General features: G+C 48.2%; 1 protein-coding gene across 1 annotated transcript; it reads right to left on the bottom strand.

Moving 5' to 3' along the window:
• Positions 1-12,545: 12,545 nt before the first annotated feature.
• LOC133914450 (uncharacterized) lies at positions 12,546-14,883 on the bottom strand. Its single transcript, XM_062357552.1, has one exon. The coding sequence runs from the start codon at positions 14,881-14,883 to the stop codon at positions 12,961-12,963; it is 1,923 nt and encodes a 640-aa protein (XP_062213536.1). The 3' UTR covers positions 12,546-12,960.
• Positions 14,884-22,721: the final 7,838 nt, after the last annotated feature.

The following is a 22,721-nucleotide window of genomic DNA, read 5'->3' as shown; positions in this document are numbered from 1 at the left end:
TAAGACCTTTGCTGGTCCCCACTTATTATCTCGATGCTTCAGTGCTTGAGGATCCTGACCTTCATATTCCTTCTAGTATTCAAAGGCAGCTGAATTAGAGACGACCTCAGCCTCTGCTCATGGGTTTATGGCACCCTTGGAGAGCTTGATGATCGTTCCAGTGGCTTTCCCGACTACCACTCCGGAAGTGGAGGTTTTGGCGCCTTAAGGCCTCACACAGGGCCACGACCTAGACCTTGTGGCCAGCGCAAGAGGAGTCGAGTTCTGCATGGCGAGGGCCCTAGATTTCTCAGGGAGGAGCTTGGGCTTCAAGGCCCTAACCCCAGACGACTTCTCCCTTCACCCAGAGATGTTGAGTACTTTAGCTTCGGCCTCGTTGCTCCTGGAGAGCAGAGAGATCAAAGCATCTCTTACTCATAGGCCCCAGGAGGAGGTGGTGGTAAAGATGTCCAAATAGGCCATGCCTACTGGGCCAGCCCGAGGCACAACACTATAGGCACGGTTCAGGTACGGCACGACCCGAGTCGAGACGAGCCGGCCTGGCATGGCACGAGGCCACGGGCTGTGCCTGGGCCGAGCATGCGGCACAGCCCGGCTGAGTCAGGCTAGCATGGGCATGGCCCAGCCAGGCACGATCTAGCCCGGAACGCATGGGCCCAGCTATTTTCTATATTTTTTAATTTGTAGCTATTTTTTAAATCTATTTTCTATATATTTTTTAATTTTGTAGCTATTTTTTAATTTTATCGGGCCGGTTGTGCCGACGGGCTGCTCGTGTGCCGTTGGATCACATGTGCCTGTCGTGCCCGTCGTGCTTATCATCCCCGTCGGGCCAGCTGTGCCACCGGGTCGAGGGGGAGGTACGTGGGCTAGCATGGCACGGCCCGTTACAGTAACCAGACCGTTCAGGCCATGCTGTAGCAAGGCCGAGCCCATTCTGGGTCGGCCCGAGTGGCCCATTTGGCCATCTCCAGGTGGCGGTGCGTCTAAAGGTGACGGCCTGGCAGGTATATCTAGGAGGTAGGTTTTTTCTATTAGGCTCTACCCTCGGACCGCTGTCTCATCCATCCTTTCCTGCATCTCAAAGCAACTATTGCTAGCGAAGGCACTGAGCTGCTCACAGTGCCAGGCCCTCGCAGCAACCCAAGGCACCGGATGGAAGGAAGTGGCGGTGCTTTGAAGCACCCTGGACGAGGCCACGAAGCGTGCGGATTCAGCGGCAGGTCATCTACAGGTGAGATGGCGCGCCGGGAGCGCACAGAGGGTTTCCTGAGGGAGGAGACGGTGCAACGGGAGCATGCGGAGGCTTCCCTATTAGAGGATATGGCGTGAGGAGAGTGCACGGAGGGCACAATCCGAGAGGCTATCGAAGCCCATCGAAGGCAATGCCCGGGACCTCTGAATAGCAGCGGCCATAGCTCAATAAGAGCTGAGGGTGGCGGAGGACATCATGTGAGTGGAGTGCCAAGGGATGACGGAGCGCACTACAAAGGAGGCCCATGCCATAGATAGTGCTCTAACCGGCCTCGAGGCGAAGGTCCCACCATTGCCCTCTAGACCGGATGTCCTGGTCCGGATGCTCCATTGGCTTCAATCTGCGGTAGGGGCAGTGGCCAACGCTGTTGAGGCTTATGCTGGCTCGAGTGTCCGAGTGACCTTGGTGCTTCAACTCGTGCTTCTGCAATGAGCGGTGGTCCATCAGTTTGGTGCGTTAGAGCAGCCGGATCCAGGTTTCACGGTTAAGGATGTCTAGCCTGAGGCACCCTTAGTGCAGATTCGCACAGCCTTGGACGGCTTCCACCTGGGAGTATGGGTGAGGCAGGGCGACCTACAACACTACGTTTCATGTTAGAGCGCGTGAAGTCCGGCGTTCGAGGGACTCCGAGTTTGGGATTTCAGGCTCCGCGCCCAGACGTCTCATTCGGCACACTGCCACCACCTGGGCGGCCTCCTCGTTCGAACATCACTCCGTAGGAGCAGTCGTCGTGCGAGGATGACGCTTCGCAGGATCAGCTTTTGAAGGTGTAGTCCTCAATAGGCTTTGCATTTTTTTTTGTTTCTCTTCTTCTTTTGCAGGAGGCTAGAGATTCAGTGTGTTAGCCCGGCACTCCTTTTTTATGTATTATGACTTTTCCCTCCACTCTTTGGTGAGCCCAAACTTCTTTCGTGCTTTGTGCATTTATCTGTGTTGTGCTAGCATACCTTTGGGCAGGATTCGCGCCTTCAGGTTCGGCAACTCGGAGAAACAAGAAAAATCCCCGATGCTCTGGCTGCCACCTCTAGAGGAGGGCCCAGCACATTTGGATCCTCCGGGCCTGTTCAATCCTCCGCGCGATGGGAGCGCTTCTTCCTTCCTCACGATTCCTAAGGACGTGTGGACCTAGAGGTTTCCACTGATGTCTTGGTGAAGGAGGAGCCGGAGGACCCTTCCGCTTCTTCGGAGGCTGGCCTGAGTTTCGTAGGGGTAGATGAGTGGTGAATGACCTTTGATATTGCTGGACCGAGGGAGTCCCGACGTTTTGTTCTCCTCTGTGGCTTTGACGGGCTAGTGCAATCGGACATCCTTGCGAACGTCATGGCCCGAATTAAGGAAGTGGATGCGGAGGAGGTTGCGTAGGCAGATACAGAGCTAAATTTTACGGCCTTTGACTTGTACCCTTTCCAAGTAGAACCCTCAGCTCCTCAGCTTTAGGGGGATTATGTTTTTAATAGGCCTTCATGCCCAGGGTACCCGCATCATCGCTCCGTGTGCCGGTATAGGTCTTCCAGTGGGGTTGGTGGCTCCGAAAGCCAGGACCAGTCCTCCTCATTTCATCGTACTTCGGGGAGATGTGGCGGCCTAGCACGTTTGTTAGGCATAGATTGACTGTATGACATTCACTGAGTGTAACTTCTGTACATATGATGCATGAGTAATAAGTAATGTGTTGATTTTATTCCTCGTCTTTACTCACACCTATGCTTTGGAAGTTTTCCCCTTTCCTGGCCCTCTAACACTGTGCGTTCGTTAGCGGCCGGAGGGTGTGATTAAAGGAATGTTTAGGTGTACTAGGTGAGGAAGGATTTTGGACATCAACACGACCGAGGCTGATGCCTTCGGGTGACAGAGGGTTTTAGGACCTTGACGCAACCAAGGCTGATGCCTTTGGGTTGGTTGAGGGTTTGGGACCCCGACGCGACCGAGGCTAAAGCCTTTAGGTGGTGGAGGATTTTAGGACCTCAATGCGACCAAGGCCGATGCCTTCAGGTTGGTGGAGAGTTTAGGACCTCGACACGACTGAGGCTAATGCCTTTGCGTGACAGAGGGTTTTAGGACCTTAACATGATCGAGGCTAATACCTTGGGGTGACGGAGGGTTTTAGGACCTCGACGCGACCGAGTCTGATGCCATCTAGTGCCTGAGGGTTTTAGAACCTCGACGTGACTGAGGCTAATTCCTTCGGTGGTGGAGGGTTTTAGTACCTTGACACAACCGAGGTTGATGCCTTCGGGTGGCGGAGGATTTTGATACCTATTATGTTGTATGTGGCATTATTTGAGTAGAGATATAATGTAGTTTTGATGTCTACTATTATCTATGAATAGCTAATTGTAGCAGAATATATGGCTAGGTCGGATGGCTATTCTTAGCACATGCCAAACTAAGGGTTTTCGTACATCATGTAAGGGTTGAGAGTAAGCGGCGATGCTGAACTTTGAACAGGGCAACGGATGGGCGTACCTTTCATGAATTGGACCTCCTTGCTGATGGTTGTAGCAAGGCTCGACGGAGGTAGGGCCATCCAAAGCCCTGCTGTGATGAGATCTTCTCTTCTTTTCCTGTCGTAGCATCATGATGGCGCGCAATGAAGGCAGTGTGCCTGGCCCCAGCAGAATTGGTCTGATACGTGGGCCAACTCATCATGGGCCATGTATGTTAGTGATCATGCCACAGGGTGAGGTAGGCCTGAGGAATAATCTCCGTGACTCCTGGGGTCTTGCGCTTGCTGCCCTTGCATGTGCCAAAAGTACTTTGGGAACGAATTTTGATAGGACATGTGCACGAAAAACTAGTGCATTTGGTGTGGTCGCGTGCTCCTGAGGTGGAATGAGAGTCGTCGTGACCTGTCTTTATAATCTATGCCCTGCCTTGCGACCTGGCTGCCTTTGAGCGCGACAAGATTTCTTCTTGCGACCTAGCTTCAGTCTCGTATGGTGTCACCTTCCATGCCGGGCGAACCATCATAGACGCTGGTGCTAGCCCCACTGATCGTGCTACTACCGAGGGCAGGCGATCTCAGGGGCCTGCTCGTCGAACTAGAGCTAGCCACCATCACGCAGCCGTCATTGCAGAGGGGCTACCTCCCGTTGATCCAGGTCGATCTCCGGCCTGAGCGGTTGCTCTAGTTGAGATTGTTAACATCTCCGATGAAGAAGAAGAGATTGTCTGGGATCTCCTGGAGAAGGAGATTGATGAGGATGATAAGGAAGAAGAGGAGGCCAAGGAGGTGCCCCCCAGTTAGTCATCGTCCTTCGACGGTGCCCACTACTACATCAGCTTCCGAAGCGAGGTGCCGTGTCTGAAGCGCTTTCGCTAGCCCTAGGGCCTTGTTTATTGTCGATTTTTTTTTTGTGTCTTCTGGGTTGCTTGTGGGGCTTGAAGTTTGGAGGGGTGCCCTTCGTGTGTGAGCCCCTTTTGGATGTAAGACCAGTCGGTTGAATGATTGTAATGGAACTTTGTTATCTCATAGCGATCGTTGTTGTTTCTTTTTTTCTGACGCTCTTCCCCTAACTGATACCTTGGAAAGGCTATGTTAGCTCCTGATTTTAGCATTTACAGAGTGATTCCGCATTCCATGTGTGGTCGAGGGGGCTCCCGCCAATCGATAGGAGCCTGGTCTTTTGGACGCGAGGATGAGGTAGGGGTCTTCCTATTTGTTCTGGAGTTTTCTCGGAGCCAGCACACATCAGAGGACTAGATCTTTGGGTTTGAAGATTCACAGCATGAACTTAGGATTGTACTAAGCCTTGGTTTCAGTGATGTAGCAGTCAAGGTCCTAGACAGCATAAAGCCTTATACCGTCTGCAAGGTCAAAGGGTACTTCTCTTTCTCCAGTAGTCTCCAGCAAGTGAACCCGGAGGGAGCGTCCCTTGACTTCTATCGGAGTCATGGCTTCGTCACTGAGCAGGACACGAAAGGGAGTAAACCTGGTGGGATGACTGACCATAGTGCGAAGAGACCACAATACCTTTGGGAGCTCTTCGACCCATAGGCCTTTAGTGAGGCCGACGAGACATCGGTTTAGTCCGGAGATGATGTTGTCGTTGGCGTGCTTGACTACCCCATTGAATTGCGGGTGATGAACCACGGCAAAGCACATCTCGATGCCAAGGTCGGTGCAAAACTCCCAGAATGGGCCGCAGTCAAACTGTATCCAATGCCTACGATGAGGTGCCATGGGATGCTGAAGCAGCATATGATGTTTTTTTAGAATAATTTCTGGACATTCTTAGATGTGATTGCCGTAAGGAGCTTGACTTTGATCCATTTGGAGAAGTACTCCAAGGCCACGACCGCATACCTGAGGTTCCTTTTAGTGCAATGGAATTTCCCAATTAAGTCCATCCCCTAGTGGGCCAGGGGCCAGACAGGAGTGATTGGCTGCCGCGAGGTTAGAGGACAGTGGCTTCGATGTCTCATCCATTGGCATCATTGGCAGGTGTGGACGAGTTCCTCAATGTCGATCATGATAGTAGGCCAATATAGCCCATGGCGGAGTGCATTTCCTATGAGGGCGCGGGGCGCGAGGTGGCTGCCACATAGCCCCTTGGTCCTTGGTGACATAGTGGAGGAAGGGGTTGCAGACTCCAGTCTTGTAAAGGGTTTCGTCAAGCAGGAGGTAGGCCTCGTGAATCTCTCGTAAGAGGTTGGCCCCCTTGGTCCTTGGTGACATAGTGGAGGAAGGGGTTGCAGACTCTGGTCTTGTAAAGGGTTTCGTCAAGCAGGAGGTAGCTCCTGGCACGCTGTTTAATACGACGGAGCTCAACCGGGTCGTTGGGCTCCTCCGTTCCCTTTAGGAAAGAAGAGAGGGGGGCCCTCCAATCAGAAGGCCCGATGGGTAGGACAGTGGTGGTGACCTCATCGGAGGTACCCGTTGCTGACTTGTGGAGGATTTTGAAGAAGGTCCCTGAAGGGAGGACTTTGCTTCCGGCGGCAGCCTTTGCCAAGGTCTCTACTTGGTGCTTGTCCATGCAGGGTATGCTTCGCACTGAGATGCCTTGGAAGAATCTTTTGGACTTGCGAATGGCTTTGAGGTATTTCAACAGCTCTGGATGTCGGACCTGGAATCTCTTATCAATATGCCCGACAACAGGCTGCGAGTCTGTTTTTATAATTATACTAGTGGCACCTAAGCCCCAAGCCTTGCGGAGCCCTAGGAGGATGGCCTCATACTCGGCAATGTTGTTGGTTGCCTTAAACTCCAAGCGGGCTGCGAATGCTGCCTGCTATCCAATTGGGTAGATGAGGACAGCTTCGGCATCCACGCCGGGCCACGAACTGCACTGCAAAGGGTGCAAGCTCCACTGCCCACTTACCTATGTGTCCTGTCACCTCTTGATTGCAGAACATATTGTCTAGTGGGTATGAGGTTCGTACGGTGATGTTGTGGGTGAGGAAGTAGTGTCGGAGCTTGCGAGAGGTCATCAAAAGTGCATATGCCATCTTTTTGAGTTGTGTGCAGCACGTCTTGGCCGCGGCTAGGGCCTTCGAAATGTAGTAAACCGCCCTCTGATTGGAGTGGCCTTCCTTCTCTTCCTCTCGTACGAGTACAACGCTTACAGCGGAGGCAAAGGTAGAGGCAGATAGGTACAGGAGGAGACCCTCGCCAAGAAGGGGTATAGCGAGCGTCTTGAGGTTGGACAGGTGGGCCTTAAGGGTCTCGAAGGTGTCATGACACTCCTTTGTCCACGTGAATGGCCTAACGTTCCTCAACGTTATGAAGAATAGAATGTTGTGCTCGGTGGACTTGGCAAGGAAACAGCTGAGGGCTGCCAAGCAACCGACCAGGCACTGGACCCCCTTCGATGTGGTGGGACACCATCTCTATGATGGCATGGATTTTGCCAAGGTTAGCCTTGATGCCACGCCTAGAGATGAGGTACCCCAGTAAATTCCTAGCTTTAGCACTGAAGATGCACTTCTCTGGGTTAAGCCGCACACCAGCGACCCGAAGGTTGTTGAAGGTTTCCTGTAGGTCTGCAATGTGGTCGGCTTCAAGCTTGCTTTTAACGACTATGTGTTCGACGTAAGCCTCCATGTTGTGACCTAACTGTTGTTTCATGATCTTCTATACTAGGCAAGAGAAGGTAGCTCCGGTATTTCGGAGGCCAAAAGACATCCAGATGTAGAAATACACTCCGAAGGGGCAATGAAGTTGGTCTTACCCTCGTCCTCAGCGACCATCCAAACCTGTTGGTATCCGGAGTACGTGTCCAGGAAGTTGAGCAACTCGCAGCAAGCGGTCAAGTCCACCAGCTAGTCTAAGTGAGGGAGTGGGTATGGGTCTTGTGGGCAGGTTTTGTTGAGTTCCGTGAAATCGATGCACATGCACCATTTCCCATTAGGCTTCTTGACCAGGAATGAATTTGACATTCACTCTGAATGGATGACCTCCCGGATTACGCTGGCCTCCAACAGCTTTCGGACCTCCTTCTTCGCGGTCTCCTACGCTCGATGGATAGCTTGCAAAGCCCCTGTCACAAAGGCCAAGCCTGCGGGTCGACCCGGAGGGCATGCTCAATGATATGGTGATCGACTCTGGGGAGGTCCTACCGAGACCATGCAAATACATCGGAGTTGTCTCTTAGGATGGCTATGAGCTGGGCTTCTTGCTCCAAAGTGATATCTGCCCTGATTTGGAACTCTCGGTCTAGGTTCCCTACTCCCAATGGGACGTGCTTGACGTCCCCCTCCGACCGGCGCTTTAGAGGGACCCGACGTTCGAGGCATATTGGAGAGGGATCTTTAAGGGGGCCTTCAGCCATGTTATGCACGTTGCGGCTGTCGAGTGGGGCAGGGTGCCCATACTCGATGCACCTAGCTAAGTTTTGATTGCCGTGTACGGAGATTAGCCCCTGGAGCCTAGGTACCTTCATGTAGATATAATTGTGATGGGAGATTGCTCTAAACTTGTTCAGAGTTCCCTAGCCTAGGATGATGTTGTATGTGTAGGGCACGTCCATGACTTCCATGGTGATCGTCTCGGTCCGCATAGCAGGGCCTTCGCCGAAGGCGACATGTAGCTCTATCCGGCCCAGGGCATCAAGGGGAGCCCCGTTGAACCCTTGAAGGGGCCTCTGGAGTGGAGAGAGCCAGCTCCATGGAATGCGGAGCTGGTCAAAGGCATGTATGAAGAGGATATATGTGGAGCTTCCTCTGTCGATCAGCACCCTTCGGACTTCAATTTCGACGATGTTGTTCATGATGACTAGCACGTCGGTATGGGGAAAGGTTACTCCCATAGCGTTGTCATGGGAGAAGGTTACAGGGGCTTCGACCCATCCAGGGACTCGGTGGTGGATGTTGGTGGCCCTTATGAGGTTGACCCCATGTGCATAATCCTGTTGCTGCCACTTTGAGGAGCCACCGGAGGGTCCTCCTACTGTTATGGTCAGGACCTCCCGCCCAGGATGGTCCCCTTCGTCAACGTGTTGCACTGTGGGTAGCAGCGATGGCGGAGGTAGAGCCAGCGAGGGAGGGTTTTGGAAGGCCAGGTGATTAATCTAGCGGCCTACTGCTAGCTTACGGCCTCTGCACTGCTCGTCCCCGGCCTCGTCCCCTTCCACACATGATGTCTGCCTCTCGAGGTACTCCTCTCGAAAGGTGATAAGGGTCAACCAATCTTCGGTGTTGTAGGCTCGTCCTGCCCTATGCTGAGTGTACCAATATCCTTCTTCTGGCTATTGGCCCTAGGTTCGCTGCTGCTCGGGGAAAGCTCCGGAGCACCCTCGATCGCACCCCTTGGAACAGAGCAAGCTTGGAGCCCCTCAGTCTTGAGCAATGTTGTGCATGCTGCGCCATTGTTTTTGCCAGGGCCTACACATCCCGAAGCCCTCGGCTTCCTCAGAGCTCCTTTTTACTAATGGAGGTGGTGGGGCATGCGAGGACCCCACTTGAGAGGTGGGCTTCTCGGGCTCGACGTAGGGGGTTGTGGTGATATGCACAGTCTCCCGATGGAGCCGCTCCTCCTCCGGACTTGCATATTCCTCAAATTTGCACATGAAGGCGCTTACTAAGCGCACCGGGCGTCGCTGCAGTCGATCAAGGAGAGGCCCAGTGGCCAAACCTTGGGTAGCGACATCAATGACAGATGACTCTGAAATGCCCTTTACCTGGGCCTTGGTTTGGGCTAACCTTCAGAAGTACTGCTGGAGGGTCTCACCGGAATGATGGCATATAAGCTCTCAGAGGTCACCGGCTCAACGAAGGTACCTTGGAAGTTGTTGAAGAAGGTATCCCTGAGCTGGGCCCAAGTGTAAATAGACCCGGGTTCTAGCGCCCAGAACCATCAGAGGGCTACTCTTTCCCGAGCGAGAGGAAATCACTTGGCCATGGCGGCCTGCCCACCTTCATTGGATTTGATGGAGGTAGGCGGTGTGCTGCACATAGGGTCGCATGCAGCTCCTCCAGCTGAGCCCGGAAGGCCACCACGTACTCTTGCCGGTTGGCCTCAATGTCTTGTGTAGCTACGACCTGAGCCATAACCCCTGGGGCACAACGAGGGCTGAAGGGCCTCCAAAACAACGAGGCCCCTAGCGTCAGTCATAGCCAGGGTCATGGCCGGGTCACCGGTGGCCATGATGCTCTCATTTTGGCCAGTTGAGGGGTTGACGTCGGTGTAGCGTGAGCATGGTCGCGATGGCCATGTGGACTTTTGCACCGGCATGGCCGGGGATCGACCGCCACCCTGGCTATCTTCTTCTTTGGTGGCATCATACCTCTCCTAGTGCTTCTACGTGTATTCTTTCCCCACGGATGGCGCCAGCTGTTGGGGAAAGAAAATGTCTTCCATGAATAAAGTGCGGCGAGAGCCAATTCACAAGAATGACTCAAGCTTGGAGGAGAAGTCGAGATGGATAGAACACCATGCGTTTCAAGGGAAATATGCCCTCTTGGCTTGGTGTCCAAGGGTCTGTATTGATACTGATACTCATAGTATGAATGTACAAATATACCCATATGAGGCTGATAGAGATACATGTTCTTTACTGTATCACAAGGTATAGGGACAACCCCGTAATTCATGGCTACAGCTGGCAAGGCGATTGTCCTAGTGACTGGTCGTTTATTTCGACACCGCACTACACCAACTTGACAGGCGGCCACCACTTGCGCCAGCGTGTTAGGTGGCCACCACTTGACTAGTATTAAATGTTGATCATTTCGCTGCAAGTGGGGGCGACCTATGGGCCCCCTCCTAGTTGATCTTTCTAAAGAGTCCATGGCTCTAGGGGTCAGGAGGGCCTTGAAGGCATGGCCTTCGGAACCCCTCCGGAGCCATGGGGTCCCAAAAGGGTCCTGAGTCGGATGGTCCTTGGACCTAGACTGACTTAGCCAAAGGGACATCGAGGGTCCTTTATGGCGACCCCCTAACACTTGCTTTGTATAGCAATTATTGGTGAGATTGGATGCAGGACCTGTGTGGACCTATACATGAGAGTGATGAGGTTTCTTCTAGCACTCACATTTGTGATGTAGATGCTCTCTGATTAGCTCTTTTACTATCATTTCTTGTTTTACTGTGCTAAGTGAACCCTTTGTTGCAATGATCTCCTTTCCTTGGAACAAAAGTTCCAAAGTTAGTAAAACATGAACTTTTTTTTTTGCAAGGAAAATCATTTACTTCCCTTTCAATATTTGTTTCGTATGCTCAGTGAAGTACTTTTCTCTTGATAACTCTGCGTCCTAATTGTAATGGAATATATATCGATGAGCTTATGCTATTGTAGTTTTTGGTAATTCAACTAAGGTTTATTAGTAAAGTAGAAAAGTATGTAGGGAAGAAGAGAGAAAAGTCATATTCCAATGGAAGTGTCAAACAATTGTAATTGCTTTGGTTACTCCCAAAGTTATTATGAAATTCCAATGATTTAAATGGACATTTTAGGGGTTAAACAGATTTTATAGGATTGCAAACCTAGTATAGTTGTAAGTGTTTGCACATCCGTCGAACACTATATTTTCATCACATGAATTTGTCTCTACTTGGAATTGACAATCTGAGTATTGTCCTTCATAAATATTTAATAATCGGCTAGTTTGTGGTATACCCTCCAATTTCAGTTGCTTTGCCATGTGAAAATATTTCTTCGAAGATAATCAATATGTTCAAAGTTGGATGCCGAGAAATTGTAGCATGCTATTTATGACTCAATTTTCTTAAGAGTTATGATGACAAAGAGATGAATGATTTGGAGAATCTAATCAATTTTATTACAGGCCCATTTGGTAGCGATTTTAGCAGTCAATTCGCTCCTGAAACTGGCGAATCGCTACCAAACGGCCTCTTTCTGTCGCGCTTCACAGGTGGATTATAGCGAATCGATTCGGCATTTTCAATTGTAGAGCATATACATTTGGTCTTTCGCTAAATTTGTTGTTCCAATCTTTGGCAAGCAGGCACTGTGCAGCTGAAATGGTAGAAGAAAACCGGAGATAACTGATAGGTTGTTTGTCCAACAAGCAAAATCAGAAGAAGATGGTTGGTACAAGGCCTACATGTTCATTGTTTGATGCATTTAGAGAATGTCATGTGTATGCATATGGCATGTGGGCATGCAGTAGTCTTTTTTGTACATTGAACTAAGACATGTATACGTATTTGTGCACCGAATCGTAATGTCATGTCTGAAACACGAATGTACCTATTTGTGCACCGATTTGCTCAATCCAGATATTCATGTGCATTTGTACATTGAACCAAAACATGTATGCGTATTTGTTCACAATGAAGACTTCCTGAAAGATGCAAGGGTCAAAGAAGATCTCAGAGAAAGCTTTTTGTGTCATATAGTGCAAAAAGTATTTAACAAAACAAGCGAAATACATCTCATATACAAGTTGTGCAAAAATCAAAAGATTATACAAATAGGGGTATAAAGGTAAATTCAACCAACATCCTCTCTTTCACGAATCAAAATCTAGTCAGACAGCCAAACAATTTTACAACTAAATCTGATTCACTATAAAAATATTTCCAGTGTGAATTGAATTCACTTCCAGAATGAATTAGAACTAGCTCTACCAAACGATTCCTACATATCATCTATATAATATACACCTAGCTCTCCTACTAGAACCAACTCAGACATCCACATAAATTGTGTATCATCAGTTAGATCAACTGATTTTCTCTATTCAATGCACAAGTATGTATACTCAAATTGACATGTTTTGCAATATAAGGAATCTGGATGAATGATTCCAAGTCCGTAGACTTTTTGGTTGAAAACTTAGCACAAAATTATATTTGCTCGAATCACGGGGATAGGAAATTGTAAAGTAGATGAAGAAATTGACAGTTGCGACGATCTATAAATGACGGTTAACGATTCATTCTAATGATTAATAATTGACATGTGAACCTAAAAATGCAAAAATTAGGATTCACCATGCGCATCAAAGGGTAGCCACTGCACCGATCACTTCATCTCCAACTCTGTCTCTGGCTAATAGCAATAGCCGCAGTGGAGCCCTTATTTCCCTACATTTATCAGTGTGTGCCAGTTTACAACTGTGGATCATGAGATAACAAAAGCTTTGCACTTTTATGTCCTTCGTGCCAACCTCTTCCAAGCATCTCCCGTAATGATTTGCAAATCCCTACCTGAGCCATGAAAACCATTTCATGATCAATACTACAAATCAATTTAAGATAGCGTATGGTGTTCCACAATTTAACTTCCTGCTTAACCTGACGTTCAAATCTCCAATCTAGCATTGTTGGCAAATCCCTCCTCCTCGCTTTCATCGTCATCATCGCGATCATCTTCGTCGTCCTCGTCGTCCCCGTCGTCGTCTTCGCTGCACCGTGGCATGCACTCACCACTACCTGCCTCGTTGCCGTTCGTCGTCACGCCGGCGAACAGCCCTGTCACGCTCATCTGCTTGCTGATCATCCGCGCGACGCAGTACGGCACCTTCGGGTTGGCGCCGCGCGCCGCCCTCCGCGGGTGCTTCCGGCGGTCGAGCCACGCGCCGGCGCAGGCCAGGCAGTCCAGGAGGCTCTCCCTGGCCATGCCCTTCATGTCGTGCGCCTGCGCGCGGCGCCACAGGCTCCTGGCGTGCGCGTTTTCCGGCCGCGCCAGCGCGAGAGCACGCGTCGCGTCGCTCACCGCGGCGTCGGCCTCGCGCCGCGCGAGCCGGCACTGCGCGCGATTGCTGTGCAGAACCAGCCGCTCCCTCCTCCGGTTCAAGGGGCACAACTCCAAGGCTTCGGTGTACAGATCAATGGCCTTGTCCACGTCGCCGTGCAAGAACCTGTCATTGCCTTGCCTCTTCTTCTCCTTAGCTAATATCTCTCTCTTGAGCAGCCCATCCCTAGGCATTGCTTCCTCTCTCTCCTTCCTCTCCACCTTCAGCTCCCTCAAGTTGGCAATCGCTTCATTTGCTTCCGCTCCTAATTCACGGCCACGGGCATGGTCATCATCAAAAAGCAGTGCACTTGCAATGGCATCGCCGAGCCGTCGCCTTGGACCGAGGTGTCGGAGCTCGGCCAAGTCAACGAGGCACGGCGCCGTGGCATCAGCAACGGCGTGCCAAGTGTCGTGGTCGTCGAGGAGGAGGAGCAAGCAGTCGATGGACATGTACTGCCAGTCATCCGACGATCGCGCGAGGTCGCAGAGACTGGAGAGCACGTCGCGACACGCCGCGATGGCGGCGCGGCCGACTGCACTCTGGCAGAGAAGGCGCATCAACCCGACGCCGGCGGGCGAGTCGCCGTTCGCCAGGCCTCCCCACATCCGGGACAGCTCGCGCAAGAAGGCGGCATCTTGGCATATCATGGCATGAGATGACAGGTCACTGGAGGCGAGGCCGCTCAGGAAGTAGAGCGACCAGCACTGGAGCTGGCTTGCCCACTCCTCCGCCTTGCGGTCCTCGGCGTCAACGCCACCGCCGTTCCCCCACGTCACAAGGTCGCGATGGTACTTTGGCCGCCTGCTCGGTGCCAGCGCGACGAAGTTCGCGTAGACGTCGCCAATGCAGGTGGACGCGGCTCGCACGGCGAGCGGCACCGCATCGGCGGCGTGCCGCGCAACGGCCGGGAACGTGGCGTCGTAGCTGGCGAGGTGGCCCAGGGCGCGCGCGGCCGCGCGCTGCTCGACCCACGTCATAGCGCCGCCGAGGAGGGACAGCAGGGGGCGCACGGCCCCAGCCGCGACGGCCAGCTCGGCGTGCGCGGAGGAGCGGATAGTGTACGAACCGATGACGTGGGCGGCGTAGTACGGCACGTACACATTGTCGCCGCATCGGCACCACGCCGCGTCGGCGAGCGCGCGGGCGAGGAGGAGGGACATGCACCGGATCGCGCCGAGCGACGGGAGCTCCGGGTCGTCGGGCGCGGCCATGGCCGCGCGCCACACTGCGCCGACCGCCGCGGCACATGACTGGCCATTATTGCCGCCGCCGTCATCCTCGCAGTAAGGCAGCTCCCTGAATAAAGCGGCAAGGCTGGCGCGGCGGATCCGGGCGTCCGGCTGCTTAGTGGCGCAGAAGAAGCAACTGCAGCTGCTTGAGCTGAAGTCTGTAACTTCCTCCTCCTGCTCTTCTTCTACGATCTTGGCCGTGGCTTTGGCCTTGCCCTTTGCGTTGCTAGACTGCTTGCTTCTGCTGTTTAGCTCCATTTGGTCTCTTCTTGTGCTTGTTAAAGCTAATTAAGGGAGGAAGAAGAAAGGAAGGAAGATGAGAGGGAGTAGTAGGGTTTTGGGGAAGTAGTGGGATAAATATACAGTTAGTCAATTAGACATGGATTATATATGTCCTTGTTAACTTCTTTTCGTGAAAGAGTACAGCATTCTTTTATGTTTATCAGCCGGAAGCGAACTTTCTTGAGCAGCAGACAATACTAGTGTCGGAGGTTGTACCCAGTATGTATATACATGTTGAGCACTGGAGATGCATCTCTCAACTTCATTGCTCTTGCAACCTGAGTGGTTTTGTGCATTCGAAGGTACGAGCAAGCAAATCAAAATTCACGTCGAAGTTTCGAATCAGCGGACAATAAAAAGGTGATGCTATATTTGTCGGACCCTCTTTTGGGTCACCTCTTGTAGCTTATATCAGTTTCTGATCAATAGCTGGTACGTACGAATTTCAATAAAAATAAACATCATAAATATACATCGATTAAGTACAATAATAAAGTACAACACAGAGTTCATTACAACAAGGGCTCATATGCACAAATTAACAAACCCTCACAGCATAACAGAAATGACGCAAAAACGACCCATGCCCTATAAGCAGCTTGAGTGCAGACAAAACCAGCTTCTCTAGTCTTTATCTTCTCTTTCGACGAAGTCGACCTCTGGATCATCTGGGTCCATAATTAGCAAGTGTGGGTATATAAGGTACTTAGCAAGTCCTACCTCAAGAGAGAATATTAGATGCTTATGGGTAGATCAAGGATAAGGCTGTAGAGTCTTTTAAATTTTGCGAAAAGTTAGCTTTGTTGATACAAGATTCATTTTGCAAAGACTATCTTTAATAAAAATATTTCCGAAGAGAACACGTAAGTTGATCTTATGGGGGTTGACGGCCCTAGGGGAGATAATTCCATCCCGCCAGTTCCCACAAGTATTTTGCCGGTGAACACACAGTTCAGGAGGCTTAGGGCACAAAGCCAAAACCCTTCTTTTCAAAAACACGGGCACGTTGCCCACTCACACACCAAGGAGGTACTCACGCCGAAAAGCTAATCATTGTGATCAAACCATAACATGTCCTTGACCGAGGACACGACTATCCGGATAGGTTTAACACTCTGCAGATGTTGTACACTTTATCTACAAGATATGCACAAACTCCCACCTTAGCAACTGGTGGAGCTTTCATAACGAGACGCAACGACCTCACAACGTAGTCACAATATCCACCCATTTCACTAAGATACCAGGGGCCTTAGAAGATCCACGGGAATGACCACTTAGCAATCCCAAGGCTTTGACATAGTCTTAACAATATCACCAGTCAGACCTTGGGCTACGTACCACCTAAGTCTTCTCCTAATCCCCATTGCCACTACTGGCCCCCGGGTGGGTACCGAACTAAGTTGGAGGGGTTAGGTCAAGTCTTGCCCATTCAGACCATGTGGTTGTACGAGTGGATGCTATGTGAGATATCACAGCGAACCGGTCCTTATGCGACCGAGGCAAGAGTCTCCCAACAAGAATATCAAAAAGGCGAACCTTGCTCCAAGGTAGTTCCCACCTTTGTAGGGTACCTTACTCACCCTCGTCAACACTAGTCTAGAGCTTTCCCAAGAACACAAGTTTTACATGCACACGCACCAAGCACACATCACTTCATATTTTTGAAAAGCATGATTAACATATGTAAATAATCTAGTTCTTTCTTTTGAGCAAAGCAATCCTAAGCATGCTAGTAAACAAGCATTTATCCAAACAATCATTATAGTTGATGTTGGGAACCTTCTAGGGTTTCAACAGAATAAAAGTAACAATGACAAGGCATGGCATAAACAAGCTAGGTCATAACTATTCTAATATTTTTTTAAAATCACAACTATTAATTTAATCATGCATACTCCTATTGTTTGAAACAACGGCTCTACAGGTTGTATTTAAAATCATAGGATCAATATGATCAACGGTTGTAGGACTTGCCTTCGTTGAAGTCCTCGTCTGCTCCTTCTTCAAACTCCGGATCCTCAGGGTGTTCCTCGAATGCTCCTTCCTCTAATAATCGCAATAACGATAAAGGCGCACACGATCAATTAAACAACTAAAACAACAACTAAACAATTTACAAAAATTATGAAATTAACATGATTGGGTAGATCTCAAATTTAGATGAATATCGGTGGAAGAATCATTGAAAACGGAATTAGGAAGCAGGAGAAACGGGCTTCGGAAGTTTTGCCGGGAGAGAAATTCAAAAAAAGAAAAGGGGGAATATTCCTGGAATATTCTATTGAGTCGGCTCGGGGTTGGGCTCAGCTCGGCTCTGGGGCGGCTCGGCTTAGTTTCTGAAGACGGCTTGGCTTTATTAGCGACTCGGTTCGGTTTCTTTTAGCGCTCGGCTCGGCTCGACTCAATGGGGCCCACCGTACAGCCGAGAGAGAGATTAAAAGGGAGGGAGAGGGAGCCGACCGGCATGGGCAGTGGAGAGAACGAGAGGGCGAGAGAAAGGGAGGGGCAACGAGCGGCGGTGGCGCACCGGCGGAGGTCGATGGCGGACCTCGCCAGCCGGTGGACCGAGGTGGCAGCGGCCTGGATCTGACCGGCGGGAGACGGGAGCTCTTCGGCCGAGGCGAAAGAGCGGCGGTCGACGACGGGAAGCGGCGGCCGGCGACAGCGGGGGGCCCAGGTATGCCTATAGGGTAGGGAAAGGAGAGAGGGAGAGAGAGAAAAGGGTCGGGGGGCTCACCAGCGATGGTGGCGTTTGGAGGGAGGCGGCGGGGTGCTCGGTGGGGAAGGGAGGGAGGCGACAAAGGTGAGGGAGGGGTGACACTATTCACCCTTTATATAGATGCAGAGATAGGGCTGCTCGGCGCGAGGGGCGAGGTGGCGCGGGGCCCGAGGAGCGGGGCGGCTGTACCGGGCGCGAGGCGACGGCACGAGGCGCGAGGACTGCCGGTATGGTGATGCAACAACACAGCGCGGCGCGGCGCTAGCAGGCGGCGGGGTCACAGGGAGGGGAAGGGAGAGAAGGAAGAGAGAGGAAGAAGAGGGAGAAAGAGAGAGGAAGGGGAAAAATTAGGATTTGACAATATTCCAATCACCTAAAAATAATGTTGGTTTTAGTAGACTAATTTCCACCGTACATCTAGATTAAACATCCATCCTCCTCTTGCCAACGCTATTTGTCTTCCCTGCAACAATTTATACTGTTGCTCTCTACTACTTGTCTCACGTTACCTATCGTTACGCTAATCTAACTATCTGTTCGTCTTAACCTGACCCATCCGTTGCCCTCTAAAACCACTCCCATGTCACACTATCTATTGTCACGCTAATCTAACTCTTTACTCGTCCCCGATAATCAGTTGCCCGATTGAAATCTAGAAAACGTGTAAAAAAACATATAGTACTGTTGTCAGTGTTTCAAGTCAAATCGCATAATGATATATAGCATAACTAATAATACTAAGTAGGGCACTAGCTTTCGATGATAATTTGCGAGGGGGTTAAGGTCTAAAGTTGCGGCTGTTAATTCCCACAAAGCCTAGCTAAACCAAACCCTTCTACCAGCAATTACTTTAAGAAGCAAACGCGTGTCAGATTCCACTCGATTTATTAAGCCGATTAGCTTGGCGTAGCAGCTAAAACTACAATTTTTACTAGCTTCACCTTTGCAGGAATGCAGACTCTGCAACAAGTACAATGTAACAGCAACCATGTTTTATATATATATATATATATATATATATATATATATATATATATATATATATATATATATATATGTGTGTGTGTGTGTGTGTGTGTGTGTGTGTATATATTTGTCCACTCAAGCTTAACTCTTTTCAATGTCATAATTTATTTCTACTTCTTATTCATGTACTCTCAAATTATAAATACATGTCGTTTTGAAAAAGATTTAATCAAACTTTCAAAACTTTGACTAACTATAACTTTCAAAATATTTAGTTTAGAAATATTAAAATCATATGCGTAGATTCGTGTTAAAAAATATTTTCATAACATCATAAATTGAATAGATTTTATAAATATATTCTAATAAAAATTGTAGTTTTAGCTGACTTGGCATGTGCATGCATATGGCCTGTGGGCATGCAGTAGCCCACATGTCATTTTGAAAAGATTTGATTAAACTTTTAAAACTTTAACTAAATATAGTTTTTATTAAAATCATGTGTAGATTTGTGTTGAAAATTACTTTCATAATATCATAAATTCAATAGATTTTATAAATATATTTTAATAAAAAATAGTGATCAAAACTATGTATTTGAGATTATGTCTTATTCAAAATAATATGTATTTATGATTTGATGAGTAATATGTATCGGCCTGGATTCTGTGCATACCATAATACTAGTTCGCATGAAAAGACATGCAAATAATTGAAACTAGCTTTGATCTTGCAGGCCCTAAAGAAAAACTTGACATTGGCATGCATGATAGGTCTGAATCATAACTAATTGTAAATCGATCTGATAAGCTGTACTGTCAACTCTGTTAGATACACCAATGATAACTGACGTTCCTATCAGTTTAACCAATGGAGTGTGACACTTCATTTCCTCTTCTTTCTGAAAGCGACACTTCATTTCCTCTTCTTTCTGAAAGCAGCGTTCCAACTCAGAAAGGGAGCAGAATTGCACTCTGTGGTCCTTGTGGCCCTCCAGGTAAGGCTGAAGAGTACGATTTGCATGAATGTAATCTGCTGCCCACTCAGAGAAAAAGGAACAAGGAATGTGAATCAAAGCAGCTTTCATCTGATAGAGAAGCACCAAGCCATTAACATACTTTATTAAGAGTGATTAAGCTATCCTGTGGGCAAATTGCTCGAGCAGAACAAACTGCTTAGGAGGCCAATGGCAACAGTCGCCATGGATACGATTTGCTTTGGTGAATTCCCATGACCCTATAAGACCATTTCCAACGGTTTCACTTTATGCCCCCAGAATCTCTTTATAAAAATATTTTCGATCATTTCAGCGCTCCAATAATTTTTCTTTACAGTTTTCGTCACGAAAAATTCACAAGATTATTCTTTTCAAGACAGGATTTTCTCTACTTTTCCTTCACAAATCTCTTCGAAATAAAACTGTTGAAGATGAAAAAAAATAAAAAAAATATGAACGTAGAAGAGAATCGAAAAAGAAATAAAATAAAAAATATATAATTAAAGATGGTCTAACACATCTTAGTCTGACCAGCTAGAATAGCAGTGTGGACCCATCTTTTGGGGCCTGGCACAAGCATGATGTTTGGCACGGGCTCTGGCATGAGTTTACAGCGTAGGACAAACCCAAGCGGGCAGACCAGTCCTGACGAGAGTTGTTTACATCTTATTATTTGATAGAGATTCAGTTTCGATATCTATTAGAGCAAGATATCTTAAATAAAGGTTCTCAATTTATTTCAAATAATAAGAACAATATGTCTTAAATAAAGATTTTTAATCTATTGAACTCTAACTCCAAAAACTTTTAAGCTAGAGATGACTTATTTAAAAAAAAATTAGAACTAGAGCTCTGCTAAACAGCTTTTATAGGGTGCACACTAGTTATATGATCTATTTGGAACATTGGATTTTTTTTCTATCATGTTGATATAAAAAAAATTCTAGTTTCACTCTCCCTCAAGTCCGGAGGGAGGCCCCTACCTAATTTTCACGAGCAAATAAGGGTAGGGAGCGGCAGGGTGCACATGCCAATGCAAATGCAAAACAAACAGAACAAATATGCACTCGCAGGTGCTGAAATTGACACAATGATGCACGCAGGCATCACCGGCAAAATTACGTTGTTTAGTTAAACTCGCGGTTGGCTGCATTTGCCATCTTGATATCCATGCCTTGATGATGTATTTGCGTGTACGCTTGTTGGTTCTGCGCGCCCAGAGTTCAAGAGTATCAACGCAATTCTTCTTTGATTCTCTCCACCGGAAGAATTATGTTATCAGACACCTTTCTATTCCTCGCTAGCCATATGTTGCGGGTGTAACGGATATAATCATTTTTAAATATGTACGTGATTTTAATAATTAATAATAATATAGTTAGTATGATTCATATGTTTATCAAATATATATTTTAGTATGTCTTATAGATATAATATATGAAGAAGTCACTAAAATGAGATAAAGATTAGATTGAATTGGATATGTCCTAACAAAATTGTACACGTCGCATGGTCCAGCACAGAAACATTGGTACACGCCGGATGATCCGACGATGAAGAGTTGACTACGTTGGAGTATTTTTCAGAAGTTAGTTTCAAGTGATGAAGAGTTGGCTATACACACTGGATGATCCGGTGATTAGAGGCTTGAATACGCTGGACAAATACATAAGAGAAGTGGTCTACACACAAGATAGTCCGGTAATAGAGTTAAAGATAATGCCGAAATATCTGATGTTTACAGTTTTTTTACCGTTGGAGCTATGGCTAGTTCGTGGATTTGAGGCTATAAATATCCCCTCCCACTCAGTTATTTGAGTGTACTGTAGTCCAAAGAATGCCATATATACTTGAGAAGACATTCAAGCCACCAAAATGTTAAAAATGGTCTCCCAAGGCAATTAGCACAAAATTAGAGAGTACTTAGAGTTATTAAGTCTAGAGAGAGTTGTTGCTAGGTATTGCTGCCTAGAGAGGGGATCAAAGAGTGATCCTACCTTATACCAAATGGCACGTCAGTACCTTAGAGTCTTGGTGATTCGTCGGCATTGCGAGCCTTGGTGGCTCAAGCTTGTTGACTCTTTGACTTGGTATGGAGTGACGGCAAGATACTTGTATAGGGATGCAGAAATCCTTATTTTGGTGGTTCAAGCTTCGAAGTGAAGACGATAGTAAGTAATCGAAAGAGAGTCTTGTGGTGAGCCTTGCCTTAGTGGCTTGGTGGCTTAACCTACTTGAGATTTAGGTGGCTCAAGGGTTGTGACCGGGTGCTATCTGAGAGTAATAGTTTATGTGGCTGCTCTAACGTGGACTAGGGATGTCGTTTATGCTATCGATACCAAGGGATAAAAATTCTTTGTACCGAGTTTGCTCTCTCTACCTTATTTATGTTTCCGTATTTACACACTTGCAATATACCATTACGTGTTTACCTTCTTAGAGTAGTTTGCTAGGATTGGCTATAGGTTGCAAACCTTTTTTAACGGTAAAAGATAGTCGAGTCTTTCGAAGCGTTAGTAGCCACTCCGCTTGCCGGGAAGGGGGAGGGTAAGTAGACACACTAGATGAACTTAGAGTATGTTTAGATAAAAATTGATATAGATTTATCTTGTGAAGTTTTTGAAACCGATTAGATTTAAGTGTCCTAATTTACCGCCTCATAGGACGTCACCTATCCCTTTCGATTGGTACTAAAACCGGGGCTCACACCTTTCATAAGGATACGCCAATCCGAGTGGCATTTGAAGTGTGGTATCTTTTTTTATCGGTTAGAATTCACCGCCTAGTGAGTTATGTCATCCGAGGTAGGGATGGATTTTGGTAGTGCTCCATATTTTAATGGCACTCCTTCCCTCGGTGAAAAATTCTAATGACTTAATTTCTTCAAGCCAAATGTTTAGATGTTTGGAGAGTCACCAAGAAAGGGATGAAGGAATGTCTCAGAAACAAGGAGAGACAATTTGATGCCTTGGCAAAGAGTATCATTTTATTTTCTCTAACCATCAATGCATTCAATCGAATATATTCTCTCACCAATGCACATGATATTTGGACTAGCCTTATTTAAATACATGAAGGCACAAAAGATGTGCGCAATGAGAAATATCATGTGCTAGTCTCTAAACTCAA

Source organism: Phragmites australis, chromosome 4 (genome assembly GCF_958298935.1).
Source record: "Phragmites australis chromosome 4, lpPhrAust1.1, whole genome shotgun sequence".
Taxonomy (NCBI): Eukaryota; Viridiplantae; Streptophyta; class Magnoliopsida; order Poales; family Poaceae; genus Phragmites; species Phragmites australis.
The sequence above is the reverse complement of the archived record's forward strand: the minus strand, read 5'-3'. Positions and strand labels throughout refer to the sequence as shown.

Excerpts from the sequence above, each read along its gene's own strand:
- LOC133914450 (XM_062357552.1), bottom strand. The coding sequence starts at position 14,883 with ATGGAGCTAAACAGCAGAAGCAAGCAGTCTAGCAACGCAAAGGGCAAG.